We start from the raw sequence: 21,376 nt of genomic DNA, 5'->3' as shown, positions 1-21,376 counted from the left end.
ACAATGCTCTAAGCTTAGCAAGACCTCTGCTTCAAGGTCAGCCGGTGTTGATCCAGTCGGACAACATCACGGCAGTCACCCACGTAAACAGACAGGGTGGCACAAGAAGCAGGAGGGCAATGGCAGAAGCTGCAAGGATTCTTCGCTGAGCGGAAAATCATGTGATAGCACTGTCAGCAATTCCGGGAGTGGACAACTGGGAAGCAGACTTCCTCAGCAGACACGACCTCCACCCGGGAGAGTGGGGACTTCACCCAGAAGTCCTCCACATGATTATAAACCGTTGGGAAAAACTCGACAGGTATTGCGCCAGGTCAAGGGACCCTCAGGCAATAGCTGTAGACGCTCTGGTAACACCGGGGGTGTATCAGTCAGTGTATGTGTTCCCTCATCTGCCTCTCATACCCAAGGTACTGAGATTGATAAGATGGAGAGGAGTAAGCACTATATTCGTGGCTCCGGATTGGCCAAGAAGGACTTGGTAACCGGAACTTCAAGAGATGCTCACGGAGGATCCGTGGCCTCTACCTCTAAGAAGGGACCTGCTCCAGCAAGGACCCTGTCTGTTCCAAGACTTACCGCGGCTGCGTTTGACGGCATGGCGGTTGAACGCCGGATCCTGAAGGAAAAAAGGCATTCCGGATGAAGTCATCCCTATCCTGATCAAAGCCAGGAAGGATGTAACCGCAAAACATTATCACCGCATTTGGCGAAAATATGTTGCGTGGTGCGAGGCCAGTAAGGCCTGACGGAGGAAATTCAACTGGGTCGATTCCTACATTTCCTGCAAACAGGAGTGTCTATGGGCCTGAAATTGGGGTCCATTAAGGTTCAAATTTCGGCCCTGTCAATTTTCTTCCAAAAAGAACTAGCTTCAGTCTCTGAAGTTCAGACGTTGTAAAAGGGGTACTGCATATACAGCCTCCTTTTGTGCCTCCAGTGGCACCTTGGGATCTCAATGTAGTTTTTGGGTTCCAAAAGTCACATTGGTTTGAACCACTTAAATCTGTGGAGTTAAAATATCTCACATGGAAAGTGGTCATGCTGTTGGCCCTGGCCTGGGCCAGGCGCGTGTCAGAATTGGCGGCTTTATCCTGTAAAAGCCCTTATCTGATTTTCCATTCGGACAGGGCGGAATTGAGGACTCGTCCTCAGTTTCTCCCTAAGGTGGTTTCAGCGTTTCACCTGAACCAACCTATTGTGGTGCCTGCGGCTACTAGGGACTTGGAGGACTCCAAGTTGCTAGACGTTGTCAGGGCCCTGAAAATATATGTTTCCAGGACGGCTGGAGTCAGAAAATCTGACTCGCTGTTTATCCTGTATGCACCCAACAAGCTGGGTGCTCCTGCTTCTAAGCAGACTATTGCTCGTTGGATTTGTAGTACAATTCAGCTTGCACATTCTGTGGCAGGCCTGCCACAGCCAAAAATCTGTAAATGCCCACTCCACAAGGAAGATGGGCTCAACTTGGGCGGCTGCCCGAGGGGTCTCGGCTTTACAACTTTGCCGAGCAGCTACTTGGTCAGGAGCAAATACGTTGGTAAAATTCTACAAAATTGATACCCTGGCTGAGGAGGACCTGGAGTTCTCTCATTTGGTGCTGCAGAGTCATCCGCACTCTCCCGCCCGTTTGGGAGCTTTGGTATAATCCCCATGGTCCTTACGGAGTCCCCAGCATCCACTTAGGACGTTAGAGAAAATAAGAATTTACTTACCGATAATTCTATTTCTCGTAGTCCGTAGTGGATGCTGGGCGCCCATCCCAAGTGCGGATTGTCTGCAATACTGGTACATAGTTATTGTTACCAAAAAATTGGGTTATTGCTGTAGTGAGCCATCTTTTCTAGAGGCTCCTCTGTTATCATGCTGTTAACTGGGTTTAGATCACGAGTTGTACGGTGTGATTGGTGTGGCTGGTATGAGTCTTACCCGGGATTCAAAATCCTTCCTTATTGTGTACGCTCGTCCGGGCACAGTATCCTAACTGAGGCTTGGAGGAGGGTCATAGGGGGAGGAGCCAGTGCACACCAGGTAGTTCTAAAGCTTTACTTTTGTGCCCAGTCTCCTGCGGAGCCGCTTATTCCCCATGGTCCTTACGGAGTCCCCAGCATCCACTACGGACTACGAGAAATAGAATTATCGGTAAGTAAATTCTTATTTTAATAACTTTGTGTATCAAATAAAGTTTGTGTACATTCACAGAATTCATTTATGTTTCATATACACCTTATACCAGCGGTCGCCAACCAGCGTCGGGTAGCTCGCCGCTGTAATCAGCGTAGCTCGCCCGGCATATAGACATGAATGGGGACTCGGGGGGAGGGCAGTGTGCATGCGCGGCCGGGCGTGTGCGGCTGTACGCGGCCGTACACTGGAGTGCTGGCGGTGCCATTACAGTACCTCCTCCATCTTTGCCCCTGAGCAGCCGCTCGGAGCCCGCACCCCACTATTTGTGTATCTGGCACTGCTAGGGGGGGGCATTATTTGTGTATCTGGCACTGCTGGGGTGCATTATTTGTGTATCTGGCACTGCTGGGGGACATTATTTGTATCTGGCACTGCTGGGGGGCATTACTTGTGTCTGGCACTATGCAGCATGGCATTACTGTTGCGAGGCCACACCCACTTTTGTGAGTCCATGCCCACTTTTCTGAGGTCACACCCACTTTCACAGGCATGCGCGCATTGAGGGGAAGGGGTAGCTCTTCCAGAGGTTTTATTTTATGAAAGTAGCTCACACCCTAATTTAGGTTGGAGACCACTGCCTCATACACACAGCCTGAAGGTCATTTAATACAATTTTTTTTAATAACTTTGTGTATTAAACAAAGTTTGTGTACATTGGGCCATCAGAAAACAAAGGTTTCACTATCTCAGTCTCACTCCAAAAAATCCGTATTTCGGGATATTTGGATATGGGATACTCAACCTGTGTGTGTGTGTGTGTGTGTGTGTGTGTGTATATATATATATATATTTGGTGAGTGCTGGGTTCTTTGTTTGTATAAGTGCATAGCTGTGCCCCGCTTCTGGTGTGGTGAGTGCTGTGGTTTTTTCTCTGTGTGTATACTTTGGTGAGTGCTGGGTTCTTTGTTTGTATATATATATATACACACACACACAAACCGTTATTTATATAGTGTACACATATTCTGCAGCGCTTTATACAGAATATTCATTTTTATCAGTCCCTGCCCCAGTGGAGCTTACAATCTAGATTGCCTATCACATGGATACACATACACACTAGGGTACAGCATTAAACACAACCGTACACACTGTTATGTTCAGAGAACCAAAGTATGTATGTCTGTGCAGCACATACGCAGAAACCAGAACCAGAAGAGGATGGAGGCTCAGCTGAGATAAATGGCAGAGCACCAGTGCTTCAGCACTTCAGTCCACAAGCAAAATGCCCAAACATAGGCACCCTATATGTAATGTCAAGATAGGACTTAACTGTAATTATGTCCATGCCCCAGTGGAGCTTACGAGTTGTATTCCCTATCACATGCACACTACAGTTAAATATATACTTTATATGTGTGCACCATCATACGCACCATCTTGCACCAGCCCTATAACAGGTGCAGATTCTCCGCCTGAGTATGGCCTCCTGTGTACCTTTGAATGCAGCTGCTTGCAGCGTTACGCACCCAAATGTTTAGCCATCCCCCTAACAGCTCCCAGGAATGCCCACTGAACTCCTCAGACTGTGCACCCAATTCTGCTGCGTCTCTGGGCACTAACAATCGGGACGCATGCGACAGCTGTGTGTGGCACTGACACTGCGTACGACTTGGTATCATGCCCTATATGAACTCATGTGAAGTGTATTATCTATATAAGGATATCCTTCACAGCTTTTTAAAGAAATATTCTTCTGATGTATTGTAGCACTTATGTATTATGAATGTATAATGTAAACATATAGGTACTATACACATGTAACATTCTTTTCTATAAATCAGGCTTCTCATCTATGGAGAATACTGTAGTCAGGTGGAGTTAGCCATTTCTATTTTGGACAGCATCTCTAAAACCAGAGAGGACGTCAAATTAAAGCTGGAGGTAAGTAGGTGGTACTGCCCTTTGCCAGGCTGCTTGTTATTACATCATATAGTATCGGATCTATCATACACCTCAGGGTCTGACCAGGTGCAGCACAGATGACCTCAGAGTCACTAATAGGGAGGAAGAAATGGAAACAAAAATTCATGTATAATTAATAATCCTGCATTTTGGCCTAGATAAGGACACTTCTTGTACCACCAATACAAATTTGCTCTTTAGCTTTCTTCCCTTCTAAACATTTCATGAATTACTTAGTTATTCTTGGGGAAGATTTATTAAAGACCTATTTATAGAAACTGAGGGTTTTATGACTTAAAAAAAAATTGTTGGTACTTCACATTGCGCCCTTTCTGTGTACCATGGCACAGTGGATATCATGGAAAGAATATAAATCTTGTACCCCCTTTGTATTGTTTAATAGCTATACCCTCTTGTTTTATTTTATGACTGTATGAATATATGTGACTATTCTGTAATCCTAGACATCCAGGTCTATGTCTGGGATTTGCGCTAAAGCTATGTACACATCATTGTGATGTCTGCATGATGCGACATAGCTTGCGTCAGGACCTCGAAACCGGGTGCGATGGTGCGATGGGGCCGGCCAGGTGGCATTTGACAGCATGGTCCTCGTCTGCAATATGACCTGTCGGACCAACAGCAATGTCGCAGACGACCCATGGGAGTGCGCATCGAGCGATACATAGTCTGTACACATTAGGCGACATCGTTCTAAACCAGACAATATCGGCCGCATTAAAGCGATATCATCCTAGTGTGTACCCACCTTTAGTGGGGAGATGAAATTAATATTGCTTCTACTCAATTTTTGTTTTTAAATGTATTCTTAGGCCAAAATGTTAAAATGGGAAAAGTTTGGGATGTATTTTTTTAGATAAACACTTTTGAATACACACATTTTTTTTTAATGCAAGTTTAATTGTAATATTTCAAAATGATGGCAGCTAAATGTCCTATCATAATTGACTGCGTTATTCTGGGCAGCTAAAAATTAAGTGTCTTAATTGGAGACTCAACTTTTCTTTTAAACAGGAATGTTCAAAACGAGCAAATAATGGGAAATTCACACTGCGAGACCTGCTGGTTGTTCCCATGCAGAGGGTTCTGAAGTATCACTTACTGCTTCAGGTAGGCTCTTCATACACATATTGAGCCCAATATACATGGCTATAGCTGTGGCACTAAAAGTAATATCTGTATTTTCTCTAACGTCCTAAGTGGATGCTGGGGACTCCGTAAGGACCATGGTGAATAGCGGCTCCGCAGGAGACTGGGCACAAAAGTAAAGCTTTAGAACTACCTGGTGTGCACTGGCTCCTCCCCCTATGACCCTCCTCCAAGCCTCAGTTAGATTTTTGTACCCGAACGAGAAGGGTGCACACTAGGTGGCTCTCCTGAGCTGCTTAGTGAAAAGTTTAGTTTTAGGTTTTTTATTTTCAGTGAGACCTGCTGGCAACAGGCTCACTGCATCGAGGGACTAAGGGGAGAAGAAGCGAACTCACCTGCGTGCAGAGTGGATTGGGCTTCTTAGGCTACTGGACATTAGCTCCAGAGGGACGATCACAGGCCCAGCCATGGATGGGTCCCAGAGCCGCGCCGCCGGCCCCCTTACAGAGCCAGAAGACAGAAGAGGTCCGGAAAATCGGCGGCAGAAGACGTCCTGTCTTCAACAAGGTAGCGCACAGCACTGCAGCTGTGCGCCATTGCTCTCAGCACACTTCACACTCCGGTCACTGAGGGTGCAGGGCGCTGGGGGGGGCGCCCTGAGACGCAATAAAAACACCTTGGATGGCAAAAAATGCATCACATATAGCTCCTGGGCTATATGGATGCATTTAACCCCTGCCAGAATACATAGAAAAACGGGAGATAAGGCCGCCGATAAGGGGGCGGAGCCTATCTCCTCAGCACACTGGCGCCATTTTCCCTCACAGCTCCGTTGGAGGGAAGCTCCCTGGCTCTCCCCTGCAGTCACTACACTACAGAAAGGGTTAAAAAAGAGAGGGGGGGCACTAATTACGCGCAGTATTAAAGATACAGCAGCTATAAGGGGAAAAACACTTATATAAGGTTATCCCTGTATATATATATAGCGCTCTGGTGTGTGCTGGCAAACTCTCCCTCTGTCTCCCCAAAGGGCTAGTGGGGTCCTGTCCTCTATCAGAGCATTCCCTGTGTGTGTGCTGTATGTCGGTACGTTTGTGTCGACATGTATGAGGAGAAAAATGATGTGGAGACGGAGCAGATTGCCTGTAATAGTGATGTCACCCCCTAGGGGGTCGACACCTGAGTGGATGAACTGTTGGAAGGAATTACGTGACAGTGTCAGCTCTGTATAAAAGACAGTGGTTGACATGAGACAGCCGGCTACTCAGCTTGTGCCTGTCCAGACGTCTCATAGGCCGTCAGGGGCTCTAAAGCGCCCGTTACCTCAGATGGCAGATATAGACGCCGACACGGATACTGACTCCAGTGTCGACGGTGAAGAGACAAATGTGACTTCCAGTAGGGCCACACGTTACATGATGGAGGCAATGAAAAATGTTTTACACATTTCTGATAATACGAGTACCACCAAAAAGGGGTATTATGTTCGGTGAGGAAAAACTACCTGTAGTTTTCCTGAATCTGAGAAATTAAATGAGGTGTGTGATGATGCGTGGGTTTCCCCCGATAACAACTGATAATTTCTAAAATGTTATTGGCATTATATCCTTTCCCGCCAGAGGTTAGGGTGCGATGGGAAACACCCCCTAGGGTGGATAAAGCGCTCACACGCTTGTAAGGGCTCTACCCTCTCCTGAGATGGCCGCCCTTAAGGATCCTGCTGATAGAAAGCAGGAGGGTATCCTAAAATGTATTTACACACATACTGGTGTTATACTGCGACCAGCAATCGCCTCAGCCTGGATGTGCAGTGCTGGGTTGGCGTGGTCGGATTCCCTGACTGAAAATATTGATACCCTAGATAGGGACAGTATATTTTTGCCTATAGAGCATTTAAAAGATGCATTTCTATATATGCGTGATGCACAGCGGAATATTTGCCGACTGGCATCAAGTCTAAGTGCGTTGTCCATTTCTACCAGTAGAGGGTTATGGACACGACAGTGGTCAGGTGATGCGGATTTCAAACGGCATTTGGAAGTATTGCCTTATTAAGGGGAGGAGTTATTTTGGGTCGGTCTTTCAGACCTGGTGGCCACGGCAACAGCTGGGAAATCCACGTTTGTACCCCAGGTCGCCTCTCAACATGAGAAGACGCCGTATTATCAGGCGCAGTCTTTTCGTGGACAAGCGGGCAAAAGGTTCCTCATTTCTGCCCCGTGACAGAGGGAGAGGAAAAAGGCTGCAGAAATCAGCCAGTTCCCAGGAACAGAAACCCTCTCCCGCCTCTGCCAAGCCCTCAGTATGACGCTGGGGCTTTACAAGCAGAATCAGGCACGGTGGGGGGCCCGTTTCAATGAATTTCAGCGCGCAGTGGGCTCACTCGCAAGTAGACCCCTGGATCCTTCAGGTGATATCTCAGGGGTACAAATTGGAATTCGAGACGTCTCCCCCTCGCCGTTTCCTAAAGTCGGCTTTACCGATGTCTCCTTCTGACAGGGAGACAGTTTTGGAAGCCATTCACAAGCTGTATTCCCAGCAGGTGATAATCAAGGTACCCCTCCTGCAACAGGGAACGGGGTATTATTCCACACTGTTGTGGTACCGAAGCCGGACGGCTCGGTGAGACCGATTCTAAATCTAAAATCTTTGAACACTTACATACAGAGGTTCAAATTCAAGATTGAGTCACTCAGAGCAGTGATTGCGAACCTGGAAGAAGGGGACTACATGGTGTCTCTGGACATCAAGGATGCTTACCTTCATGTCCCAATTTACCCTTCTCACCAAGGGTACCTCAGGTTTGTGGTACAGAACTGTCACTATCAGTTCAGACGCTGCCGTATGGATGGTCCACGGCACCCCGGGTCTTTACCAAGGTAATGGCCGAAATTATGATATTCCTTCGAAGGAAGGGAATTTTAGTTATCCCTTACTTGGACGATTCCCTGATAAGGGTAAGATCCAGGGAACAGTTGGAGGTCAGTGTAGCACTATCTCAGGTAGTGTTGCGGAAGCACGATTGGATTCTCAATATTTCAAAATCGCAGCTGGTTCCGATGACTCGTCTTCTGTTCCTAGGGATGATCCTGGACACAGTCCAGAAAAAGGTGTTTCTCCCGGAGGAGAAAGCCAGGGAGTTATCCGAGCTAGTCAGGAACCTCCTAAAACCGAGCCAAGTCTCAGTGCATCAATGCACAAGGGTTCTGGGTAAAATGGTGGCTTCCTACGAAGCAATCCCATTCGGCAGATTCCACGCAAGAACTTTCCAGTGGGACCTGCTGGACGAATGGTCCGGGTCGCATCTTCAGATGCATCAGCGGATAACCCTGTCACCAAGAACAAGGGTGTCCCTCCTGTGTTGGTTGCAGAGTGCTCATCTTCTAGAGGGCCGCAGATTCGGCATTCAGGACTGGGTCCTGGTGACCACGGATGCCATCCTGCGAGGCTGGGGAGCAGTCACACAGGGAAGGAATTTCCAGGGCTTATGGTCAAGCCTGGAGACATCACTTCACATAAATATCCTGAAGCTAAGGGCCATTTACAATGCTCTAAGCTTAGCAAGACCTCTGCTTCAAGGTCAGCCGGTGTTGATCCAGTCGGACAACATCACGGCAGTCACCCACGTAAACAGACAGGGTGGCACAAGAAGCAGGAGGGCAATGGCAGAAGCTGCAAGGATTCTTCGCTGGGCGGAAAATCATGTGATAGCACTGTCAGCAATTCCGGGAGTGGACAACTGGGAAGCAGACTTCCTCAGCAGACTCGACCTCCACCCGGGAGAGTGGGGACTTCACCCAGAAGTCTTCCACATGATTATAAACCGTTGGGAAAAACTCGACAGGTATTGCGCCAGGTCAAGGGACCCTCAGGCAATAGCTGTAGACGCTCTGGTAACACCGTGGGTGTACCAGTCAGTGTATGTGTTCCCTCATCTGCCTCTCATACCCAAGGTACTGAGATTGATAAGATGGAGAGGAGTAAGCACTATATTCGTGGCTCCGGATTGGCCAAGAAGGACTTGGTAACCGGAACTTCAAGAGATGCTCACGGAGGATCCGTGGCCTCTACCTCTAAGAAGGGACCTGCTCCAGCAAGGACCCTGTCTGTTCCAAGACTTACCGCGGCTGCGTTTGACGGCATGGCGGTTGAACGCGGATCCTGAAGGAAAAAAGGCATTCCGGATGAAGTCATCCCTATCCTGATCAAAGCCAGGAAGGATGTAACCGCAAAACATTATCACCGCATTTGGCGAAAATATGTTGCGTGGTGCGAGGCCAGTAAGGCCCGACGGAGGAAATTCAACTGGGTCGATTCCTACATTTCCTGCAAACAGGAGTGTCTATGGGCCTGAAATTGGGGTCCATTAAGGTTCAAATTTCGGCCCTGTCAATTTTCTTCCAAAAAGAACTAGCTTCAGTCCCTGAAGTTCAGACGTTGTAAAAGGGGTACTGCATATACAGCCTCCTTTTGTGCCTCCAGTGGCACCTTGGGATCTCAATGTAGTTTTTGGGTTCCAAAAGTCACATTGGTTTGAACCACTTAAATCTGTGGAGTTAAAATATCTCACATGGAAAGTGGTCATGCTGTTGGCCCTGGCCTGGGCCAGGCGCGTGTCAGAATTGGCGGCTTTATCCTGTAAAAGCCCTTATCTGATTTTCCATTCGGACAGGGCGGAATTGAGGACTCGTCCTCAGTTTCTCCCTAAGGTGGTTTTCAGCGTTTCACCTGAACCAACCTATTGTGGTGCCTGCGGCTACTAGGGACTTGGAGGACTCCAAGTTGCTAGACGTTGTCAGGGCCCTGAAAATATATGTTTCCAGGACGGCTGGAGTCAGAAAATCTGACTCGCTGTTTATCCTGTATGCACCCAACAAGCTGGGTGCTCCTGCTTCTAAGCAGACTATTGCTCGTTGGATTTGTAGTACAATTCAGCTTGCACATTCTGTGGCAGGCCTGCCACAGCCAAAAATCTGTAAATGCCCACTCCACAAGGAAGATGGGCTCATCTTGGGCGGCTGCCCGAGGGGTCTCGGCTTTACAACTTTGCCGAGCAGCTACTTGGTCAGGAGCAAATACGTTTGTAAAATTCTACAAAATTGATACCCTGGCTGAGGAGGACCTGGAGTTCTCTCATTTGGTGCTGCAGAGTCATCCGCACTCTCCCGCCCGTTTGGGAGCTTTGGTATAATCCCCATGGTCCTTACGGAGTCCCCAGCATCCACTTAGGACGTTAGAGAAAATAAGAATTTACTTACCGATAATTCTATTTCTCGTAGTCCGTAGTGGATGCTGGGCGCCCATCCCAAGTGCGGATTGTCTGCAATACTGGTACATAGTTATTGTTACCAAAAAATCGGGTTATTGCTGTAGTGAGCCATCTTTTCTAGAGGCTCCTCTGTTATCATGCTGTTAACTGGGTTTAGATCACGAGTTGTACGGTGTGATTGGTGTGGCTGGTATGAGTCTTACCCGGGATTCAAAATCCTTCCTTATTGTGTACGCTCGTCCGGGCACAGTATCCTAACTGAGGCTTGGAGGAGGGTCATAGGGGGAGGAGCCAGTGCACACCAGGTAGTTCTAAAGCTTTACTTTTGTGCCCAGTCTCCTGCGGAGCCGCTATTCCCCATGGTCCTTACGGAGTCCCCAGCATCCACTACGGACTACGAGAAATAGAATTATCGGTAAGTAAATTCTTATTTTTTTTAACACCCTTGTAAATACAGTGATTGTGAAATATTTAGTTTCCTAAAAAACAATAAATGTAAAATATTTAGTAATGGGATATAAAATAAATGTATTGTAATGTTTACCAACATAAATGGGAAATGTATTTACAAATTTGTAAACAATCAGACTGCTGTGCACCTTGGCTAGCTTACTTGGATAATGTGGATGTCTTGACAAATGGGGATATTCAGAGTTGTTAGCAAACCAAGAAAGTTAGCAAGTGGGCAAAACCATGAACCTCATTCCGAGTTGTTCGCTCGCAAGCTGCTTTTAGCAGCTTTGCACACGCTAAGCCGCCGCCTACTGGGAGTGAATCTTAGCTTATCAAAATTGCGAACTAAAGATTAGCAAAATTGCGAATAGACACTTCTTAGCAGTTTCTGAGTAGCTCCACACTTACTCGGCAACTGCGATCAGTTCAGTCAGTTTCGTTCCTGGTTTGACGTCACAAACACTCCCAGCGTTCGGCCAGACACTCCTCCGTTTCTCCAGCCACTCCCGCGTTTTTCCCAGAAACGGTAGCGTTTTTTCGCACACACCCATAAAACGGCCAGTTTCCGCCCAGAAACACCCACTTCCTGTCAATCACATTACGATCACCAGAACGAAGAAAAAACCTCGTAATGCCGTGAGTAAAATACCTAACTGCATAGCAAATTTACTTGGCGCAGTCGCACTGCGGTCATTGCGCATGCGCATTAGCGACTAATCGCTCCGTTGCGAGAAAAATATAACGAGCGAACAACTCGGAATGAGGGCCCATGTGCACTGCAGGTGGGGCAGCTGTACTATGTGCAGAGAGAGTTAGAGTTGGGTGGGGTGTGTTCAAACTGAAATCTAAATTGCAGTGTAAAAATTAAGCAGACATCATTTACCATGCACAGAAACAATATAACCCACCCAAATCTAACTCTCTCTGCACATGTTACACCTGCCCCACCTGCAGTGCACATGGTTTTGCCCAGTTGCTAACTTTTTCGGTTTGCTAACAACTCTGAATAACGCCCAAAGTTCCATGACAAGGACTAAAATGTCGACTTGCCCTGTGATACTTTGGAAAATATGTGAATAAAACTGTAGCCCTGATGTTTTGTGAACTTTTATCCCTACCTAAAGCCTGCACCCCAGCAAGTTTGGTCATGAGCGCATAAGCTATGCATTTTGGTTACTTAGGTTCAGACCGTTAATACTGCATACCTCCCAACATTCTTGTCCCCTGATAGAGGAGTGACTCTTGTGTGCCGAAAGAGTGTGTTCCAAAAAGGGGACATGGCCTTGGGGGAAAGGAGGCGTAGTTTCCCCGGAATGCCAAAATCGTGAGCCATACCCCCATTTTCGTCACTATGACCCGAGGGTGGGGACAGGCCCAGAAAAAAGGGACTGTCCCGCGAAAGTACGGACTGTTAGGAGGTATAATACTGATTTAATGCTCTGAACTGCTCTTGGATACATTTTATTGCAGTAAAGCTGGGTACACACAAGACAATGTGTACCCCAGCGTGACATCGGAACCTGGCGGGGTGCCGGATTCGGTACGTGCATACACACTTGCTGATGCCAGAAGTAACGTGGGGAGAGTGGTGGAGCGGGCCAAGCATGGCATCACTAGCAACAGCCCCAAATCTTCTAGCATGTACAAAAGATCTGAGGCGTACATCGTAATCGTGCATACACACGGCACTTTTAAAACAATTTTGTCGTTCCGATCGGTTGACAATGGCCAAATCGTTAAATATCTTGTCCCGTGTGTACGAACCTCTTACCTTAATTACATAGAAAATATGTGAAAGTAAATTTGGAAATGTACAAGAAAGCAACAAAACAAAGAACACAATTCCTATCTGCCAATGAACAATTGCTGCATATGTGCGCCTATAATTTGTGTGCATTAGGGGTACGTTATTAACAAGCTAACTAAGGCAGTCTTTTTTAAAGGACTACATCAGGGGTGGGGAACCTCAGGCCCGCGGGCCGTATAAGGCCCTCAAAGCCACTTGATCCGGCCCGGCTCACCTAACCGAGGGAGATGCCGGGCATTCACTGACATTTAGTTACCAGTGGGCGCACGGCTCCTTCTTCTTAGCAGCAGCCAGAGGCAGGAGCTCACTCCTGAGCTCCGGCTTCCGGCTCAGGCAGTGTACATGTGCAGCTGTGCGGCACTATGGGAGAGACGCCATGACGTCTCTCCCATAGTTTCGAGGAGCGGGCGGCCAGGCGGAGGGCAGCGGTCAAGAAGCAGGAGCAGAGCTGGTGGGTATTGTGTTTTTTTTTTCTTTTAATGTGTGTGTGTGTAAGCAGGGGTGTATCTACCTATTGGACAGGATGGCACTCGCCAGGGGCGCCAGGCAAGAAGGGGGCGCCACTTGGCTGTGCCACCCGCGGCCAAAGGATAGAAAAGCAGTACTGTCAGACTGTACCTGGTGAGAGTCTGTTACTGCTGGAGCGGCGCTGGTGTCCGGCAGCACTGCACTTGTAATCAGACTCAAAATAAACTACAGCTCCCAGCAGCCCTTGTTGCTGGGAGCTCCCGGCAGCAAGGGCTGCTGGGAACTGTAGTTTATTGTGAGTCTGATTACAATTGCGGTGCTGCCGGACACTAGTCTGATCACTAGTGCAGTGCGGTGCTGACAGACACCGGCGCCGCGCCGGCAATAACAGACTCTCACCAGGTACACAGCAATTGTTATATAGCACAGTGCTATAGATCTATTTGTTGTTGAAGATAATAAAAAAGTGTCAGTGTTTGGGAGAAGGGACTGTAGTACCTGGAAAACTACACGATTTTCATGCATGTTAGATGTAAGTAAGTAGCGAAAACTTTAACTTGTTGAGTGTAATAAAGAAAATACATATCTTACCTATTTCAAGGCCAGGTTCAAGGAAATGCACATCAGTTAATTGTATAATTGATCATTTTATCTTGGAAGTGATGGCACCCTGATGTTTCTTCTAACAGGAAGCACTTCTACCATCCAACTAATGGTGTTTGGTTAATGGCTGGGTCCATTTGAGGCTCATCTCACAGCAGCTCATTAGCATTTCATTCAGGATGCAGTCAAGATGCCGGCGTTTGGAATCCTGGCGGTCGGAAAGCTGACGCCAGCATCCCGAAACTGCTTGGAATGCTGATGCTGGCTTCCCAACATAGATAGCGATGCAGAATGCCAAAATCCGGATCGAGTTGGTGCAAAAGTCTCCACTGGCAAGCCACGTGAGAGGGTTAGGGTTAGGCCGCGAGGGTGGGAGGGTTAGGCTGCAGGGAGGGAGATTAGGAAGGGTGGGTTAGGGTTAGGCACCACTGAAGAGGCTTTTGGGAAGGGCGGGTTAAGGTCAGGCTGTGGTAAAGGTGGGTTAGGGGGGAGGGATGGTGTAACGTGAATACGAGACACTACTGTGCGGTGTAATGTGAATGAGGGACACTACTGTGTGGCATAATTTGAATTGGAAGTACTATTGTGTCCACGCCCTTCCCCCACAAGACCATGCCCCATTTCCAATACTCACACCTTATTCCAAATGTGTGTAGGGGGGGGCGCCAGCCCCTTACTTTGCCAGGGGCGCTCGGACCCCTAGATACACCCCTGTGTGTAAGCAGTCCTACTAGGGAGCATATCTAATGGGGCATAACTACAGGGGGCATATTTATTGGGGCATAACAAGTGACTGGGGGCATATCTAATGGAGCATAACAAGAGACTGGGGGCATATCTACTGGAGCATAACAAGTGACTGGGGGCATATCTACTGGAGCATAACAAGTGACTGGGGGCATATCTAATGGAGCATAACAAGTGACTGGGGGCATATCTACTGGGAGCATAACTACTGACTGGGGGCATAATTACTGGAGGCAGGCTAATTTTTAAGTTGATAATTTTTGTATGGCCCCCGAAGGATTTTATAAATATCAAATGGCCCTAGGTAGAAAAAAGGTTCCCCACTCCTGGACTACATGATGGGTATTAAATATATCTAAAGTAAAATTGTGGTAATACAAATAACTGTGATTGTTTGTGTACGTGATAATAAGGACCTCATTTTAGTTGGTGCGTCAAATGGAATAGTTAGGACCTCCAAGGTATACTGTATGTGTCCAGTAACCGGAACACATGATGAATGATGGCTATGCAGAGCTGCACAGCTTTATATCTAGATAGTCCTTGCTGTAACTGTGAGACTGGCAATAAATGCTTTTTTTGGGGGGGAGGGGGGGGTGTTATGGGGGGGGGGAGGGTTGGGCACTGTAGTCTACAGGGAGTGTGCTCCAGATTTATGACAGAATTTAATCTGCAATCTTGTTGAGTTTAATCTGTGTGATAGACGACATGTAGTCACACGTAATATAGAAATTTGTTGCTTGTGATTTTGTTGCACACCAAAAATTGCAAGTGTAGCCTAGCTCACAGGGCTTGTTCATCTGTCAGTATTCAAGGACACTGCTCAGTGTGGTTTGAATGCAGCGAACAGGGAGCAGTGGGCATTAATTGTGTGTTTGCTAGTATGTGAGTGCCTTAGGTACGTTGAATTGTCACAAATCTTTTTCAGTGTGTTGTACTGAGATTGATATGAGAAAGAACCCATAATGTGTGTATGTGTTTATTATTTAAAAAAAAAAATAGAATATCACTTAGCTGTGTCTGTTTTGCATTCATGGGACACAGTTTCTAAATTGAGAGCTCAGGAAATGGAGGCCAGGCTCAGATTAAACATTACATTTCCACCTCTCAGCCTGTAAGGAGCAGGCATCCTTCAGGTAAGCATTTAATTAGGGCAGGAAGATATAGTGTATGCTGCATTTGATGGCTGTTTGGAGCCTGATTAGAAGCAGAACAGAGATATAAGTCTTGCTGCGTCTTTCACCTGCTGCTGATGGTGAAGAACTGTCACTTTGACAAACAAGTGCTGCTTAGGCCCACAGAACAAACTGCACTCTGAGGTAACCTTCCTATTTATTCCTCCTTTTTACATTCTCATATTATATTGCTTTCAATATTTGCAGAGTTGCCTAAGAGGCAGAGAATGTATTACTGTATTCAACAAAGAACATTATTCCATATGAATTGGTCTTCTATCTCCATTGCTTGCACTATATAAACCCAGTTTATAGTTTTAGCTATTGCACCATATAGACTTTGTACAGTAAAGTGCCTTAATGGTGCCTTTTGTTTTTCCATATGGCTTTTCCTTATAATATATCATATTATATTTTATGTCTTTAATAATCCTTCTTACAGCTCAATGTAACAATGTCTTGAAGCCCAGTAAACCTTCTCCCCATATTATTTCATAGACTTTGTTATACTGCCACATATTTCTCAGCCATATTATTCCTGTCATTACCAGGCATAACTTCTGCCTAATACGCTTCATGGGGAGATTTCCTCCTCCCAGCTGGGCTGATTCTGTTACACTCTGCCACACAGCACATCTTCCACATAAGTAATGCTGACCAGCCCCAATATGTACCAAACATCTTTTTAGCCTTTTTCATGGTGAATGTGTTTATGTACCATATAGTTCTTATATAACTATTAAATAGGGATGTATTCAAAACGTTAACAATGCCAGTGTCGGGGTTGTTTTACACTTTCCCAGCGGCTGCCATTGTCTGGGTGGGGGTCCTGCCGTGCTGACCGATCAGCAGTGATCGGCAGCACGGCAAACACTGGGGGAGTGTGCAGGGAGGCAGAGGGACCTTCGAGTCCCTCTGGGAGCAGCAGCGGAGGGAAGTTTTCCTTCCCTGCCGCTGCTAACACTGTTTATCTGACTGGTTGCATCTTGTGCAACCAAGTCAGATAAAACACTTGCTGGTGTGGTCGCATCTGATGCGACCATGCCAGGCAAGTGGTTAATGGCTGGTGGGGTTGGGGATTTGGCTTCACCACTAGAGGGAGGGTTAGGGTTACTTTTAGGCTTGGGTGGGAGGGTTAGGCTGGGGGGAAGGGGAGTTAGGGTTAGGCTAGGGGAAGGTTAGGGTTAGCCTGTGGGTGGGAGGGTTAGGGGTAGACTGGTGAGGTGGGGTTAGGCTTCGACACTAGAAGGAGGGTACTTTTAAGGGATAGGAGAGAAATACTCACCTGAATGCCAGAGGATCGGAGATCTGACCCGGAAGTTGCAGTGACACGACTGCTGTGACCTGGAAGATGCCGCTGGAGCTGCAGCAGGTGCCAGAAGCAGGTAAGTCACTGCTGGGCCACCAGTAACGATATGTTGACGATCTAATATCTCAACATTTCATCACTGTCTACATGATGAATGTTGACATGATCAACATTGACATTATGGGTGGAATTCAAATGATATATCACGCCCAATCTCCTGTCTAAAATGATCCGTGTTGTTGTGCATATCATACCATGCCCCCGAGGGCAGAAACAGAACGGGTGTGGAAAGGGGTGAAAAGATTTGAATCCCGCCCTATGAATGTTGACATATCATAACACACCCACTTAATATTATACAGAACAAATGAATTCTATGAATATATTGTAATGCTCACATCACCAGCATATAAGCAAAATGCAACTCAGCTTCACTGACTATGCAACTGTATTTTGGGAAATGTTATAAAATCAGTTATTTCCTGTGACTTTTACTGTACACGGGATTTAAAGCAACCTTTTTTCTCTATCGTCCTAGTGGATGCTGGGGTTCCTGAAAGGACCATGGGGAATAGCGGCTCCGCAGGAGACAGGGCACAAAAAGTAAAGCTTTAGGATCAGGTGGTGTGCACTGGCTCCTCCCCCTATGACCCTCCTCCAAGCCAGTTAGATTTTGTGCCCGGCCGAGAAGGGTGCAATCTAGGTGGCTCTCCTAAAGAGCTGCTTAGGAAAGTTTAGCTTAGGTTTTTTATTTTACAGTGAGTCCTGCTGGCAACAGGATCACTGCAACGAGGGACTTAGGGGAGAAGAAGTGAACTCACCTGCGTGCAGGATGGATTGGCTTCTTGGCTACTGGACATCAGCTCCAGAGGGACGATCACAGGTACAGCCTGGATGGTCACCGGAGCCTTGCCGCCGGCCCCCTTGCAGATGCTGAAGTAAGAAGAGGTCCAGAATCGGCGGCAGAAGACTCCTCAGTCTTCTAAAGGTAGCGCACAGCACTGCAGCTGTGCGCCATTTTCCTCTCAGCACACTTCACACGGCAGTCACTGAGGGTGCAGGGCGCTGGGAGGGGGGCGCCCTGGGAGGCAAATGAATACCTATTTTGGCTAAAAATACCTCACATATAGCCTCCGGAGGCTATATGGAGATATTTAACCCCTGCCAGAATCCGTTAAGAGCGGGAGACGAGGCCGCCCGAAAAAGGGGCGGGGCCTATCTCCTCAGCACACAGCGCCATTTTCCCTCACAGAAAGGCTGGAGGGAAGGCTCCCAGGCTCTCCCCTGCACTGCACTACAGAAACAGGGTTAAAACAGAGAGGGGGGGCACTAATTTGGCGATATGCTTATATATATATTAAGATGCTATAAGGGAAAACACTTATATAAGGTTGTCCCTATATAATTATAGCGTTTTTGGTGTGTGCTGGCAAACTCTCCCTCTGTCTCTCCAAAGGGCTAGTGGGTCCTGTCCTCTATCAGAGCATTCCCTGTGTGTGTGCTGTGTGTCGGTACGTGTGTGTCGACAGGTAGGAGGACGATGTTGGTGAGGAGGCGGAGCAATTGCCTGTAATGGTGATGTCACTCTCTAGGGAGTCGACACCGGAATGGATGGCTTATTTAGGAAATTACGTGATAATGTCAACACGCTGCAAGGTCGGTTGACGACATGAGACGGCCGACAAACAATTAGTACGGTCCAGACGTCTCAAAAACACCGTCAAGGGTTTTTAAAACGCCCGTTTACTTTAGTCGGTCGACACAGACACAGACAGGGACACTGAATCCAGTGTCGACGGTGAATAAACAAACGTATTCCTTATTAGGGCCACACGTTAAAGGCAATGAAGGAGGTGTTACGTATTTCTGATACTACAAGTACCACAAAAGAGGGTATTATGTGGGATGTGAAAAAACTACCATAGTTTTTCCTGAATCAGATAAATTAAATAAAGTGTGTGATGATGCGTGGGTTCCCCCCGATAGAAAATTATGGGCGGTATACCCTTTCCCGCCAGAAGTTAGGGCGCGTTGGGAAACACCCCTTAAGGTGGATAAGGCGCTCACACGCTTATCAAAACAAGTGGCGGTACCGTCTATAGATAGGGCCGTCCTCAAGGACCAGCTGACAAGGCTGGAAAATATAATAAAAAGTATATACACACATACTGGTGTTATACTGCGGCCAGCGATCGCCTCAGCCTGGATGTGCAGAGCTAGGGTGGCTTGGTCGGATTCCCTGACTAAAAATATTGATACCCTTGACAGGGACAGTATTTTATTGACTATAGAGCATTTCTATATATGCGAGATGCACAGAGGGATATTTGCACTCTGGCATCATGAATAAACGCGATGTCCATAACTGCCAGAAGATGTTATGGACACGACAGTGGTCAGGTGATGCAGATTCCAAACGGCACAGTATGGCCGTATAAAGGAAGAGGACTTGTTTGGGGTCGGTCCATCGGACCTGGTGGTCACGGCAACTGCTGGAAAATCCACCGTTTTTTACCCTAAGTCACATCTCTGCAGAAAAAGACACCGTCTTTTCAGCCTCAGTCCTCTCGTCCCTATAAGATCATATCTGCCCAGGGATAGAGGAAAGGGAAGAAGACTGCAACAGGCAGCCTATTCCCAGGAACAGAAGCGTTCCACCGCGTCTGACAAGTTCTCAGCATGGCGCTGAGACCGTACAGGACCCCTGGATCCTACATGTAGTATCCCGGGGGTACAGATGGGAATGTCGAGACGTTTCCCCTTCGCAGGCTCCTGAAGTCTGCTTTACCAAGTCTCCCTCCGACAAGGAGGAAGTATGGGAAAAAATTCACAAGCTGTGTTCCCAGCAGGTGACAATTAAATTACCCCTCCTACTACAGAAAAGGGGTATTATTCCACACTATATTGTGGTACTGAAGCCAGAAGGCTAGGTGAGACTTATTCTAAAAAAAAAAAAAAAAATTTTTTTTTGAACACTTACAAAGGTTCAAATTAAGATGAAGTCACTCAGAGCAGTGATAACGAACCAGGAAGAAGGGGACTATATAGTGTCCCGGGACATCAGGGATGCTTACCTCTATGTCCCAAATTTGCCCTTCTCACTAAGGGTACCTCAGGTTCGTGGTGCAGAACTGTCACTATCAGTTTCAGACGCTGCCGTTTGGATTGTCCACGGCACCCCGGGGTCTTTACCAAGGTAATGGCCGAATTGATGATTCTTCTTCGAAGAAAAGGCGTCTTAATTATCCCTTACTTGGACGATCTCCTGATAGGGGCATAGTCCAGGGAACAGTTGGAGGTCGGAGTAGCACTATCTCGGATACTGCTACAATCAGCACGGGTGGATTCTAAATATTCCAAAATCGCAGCTGATCCCGACGACACGTCTGCTGTGCCTAGGGATGATTCTGGACACAGTCCAGAAAAAGGTGTTTCTCCCGGAAGAGAAAGCCAGGGAGTTATCCGAGCAAGTCAGGAACCTCCTAAAAACAGTGCATCATTGCACAAGGGTCCTGGTAAAAATGGTGGCTTCCTACGAAGCAATTCCATTCGGCAGATTTCACGTAAGAACTTTTCAGTGGGATCTGCTGGACAAATGGTCCGGATCGCATCTTCAGATGCATCAGCGGATAACCCAATATCCAAGGACAAGGGTGTCTCTCCTGTGGTGGTTATAGAGTGCTCATCTTCTAGAGGGCCGCAGATTCGGCATTCAGGATTGGATGCTGGTAACCACGGAGCCCAGCCTGAGAGGCTGGGGAGCAGTCACACAAGGGAAAAATTTCCAGGGAGTGTGATCAAGTATGGAGACTTTTCTCCACATAAATATACTGGAGCTAAGGGTAAATTTATAATGCTCTAAGCTTAGCAAGACCTCTGCTTCAAGGTCAGCCGGTATTGATCCAGTGGGAAAAACATCACGGCAGTCGCCCACGTAAACAGACAGGGCGACACAAGAAGCAGGAGGGCAATGGCAGAAACTGCAAGGACTTTTCGCTGGGCGGAAAATCATGTGATAACACTGTCAGCAGTTTTTCATCCCGGGAATGGAAACTGGGAAGCAGACTTCCTCAGCACGACCTCCACCCGGGAGAGTGGAAACTTCATTGAGAAGTTTTTTCCACATGATTGTAAACCGTTGGGAAATACCAAAGGTGGACATGATGGCGTCCCGTCTGAACAAAAAACGGGACAGGTATTGCGCCAGGTCAAGGGACCCTCAGGCAATAGATGTGGACGTTCTGGTAACACCGTGGGTGTACCAGTCGGTGTATGTGTTCCCTCCTCTGCTTCTCATACCTAAGGTGCTGAGAATTATAAGACGTAGAGGAGTAAGAACTATA

At 47.3% G+C, this 21,376-nt stretch overlaps 1 protein-coding gene across 3 annotated transcripts in view; it reads left to right on the top strand.

The window, feature by feature from the left end:
- The window catches only part of VAV3 (vav guanine nucleotide exchange factor 3), a 546,183-nt gene that overhangs the window by 334,372 nt on the left and 190,435 nt on the right, over positions 1-21,376 (top strand). For all 3 annotated transcript variants that reach the window (XM_063940113.1, XM_063940112.1, XM_063940114.1), the window contains 2 exons: positions 3,972-4,071; positions 5,128-5,223. In XM_063940113.1, the coding sequence (XP_063796183.1) occupies positions 3,972-4,071; positions 5,128-5,223 (196 nt within the window). The remainder of the gene's footprint in view (positions 1-3,971; positions 4,072-5,127; positions 5,224-21,376) is intronic.

Source organism: Pseudophryne corroboree, chromosome 9 (genome assembly GCF_028390025.1).
Source record: "Pseudophryne corroboree isolate aPseCor3 chromosome 9, aPseCor3.hap2, whole genome shotgun sequence".
Classification (NCBI taxonomy): domain Eukaryota; kingdom Metazoa; phylum Chordata; class Amphibia; order Anura; family Myobatrachidae; genus Pseudophryne; species Pseudophryne corroboree.
The sequence above is the reverse complement of the archived record's forward strand: the minus strand, read 5'-3'. Positions and strand labels throughout refer to the sequence as shown.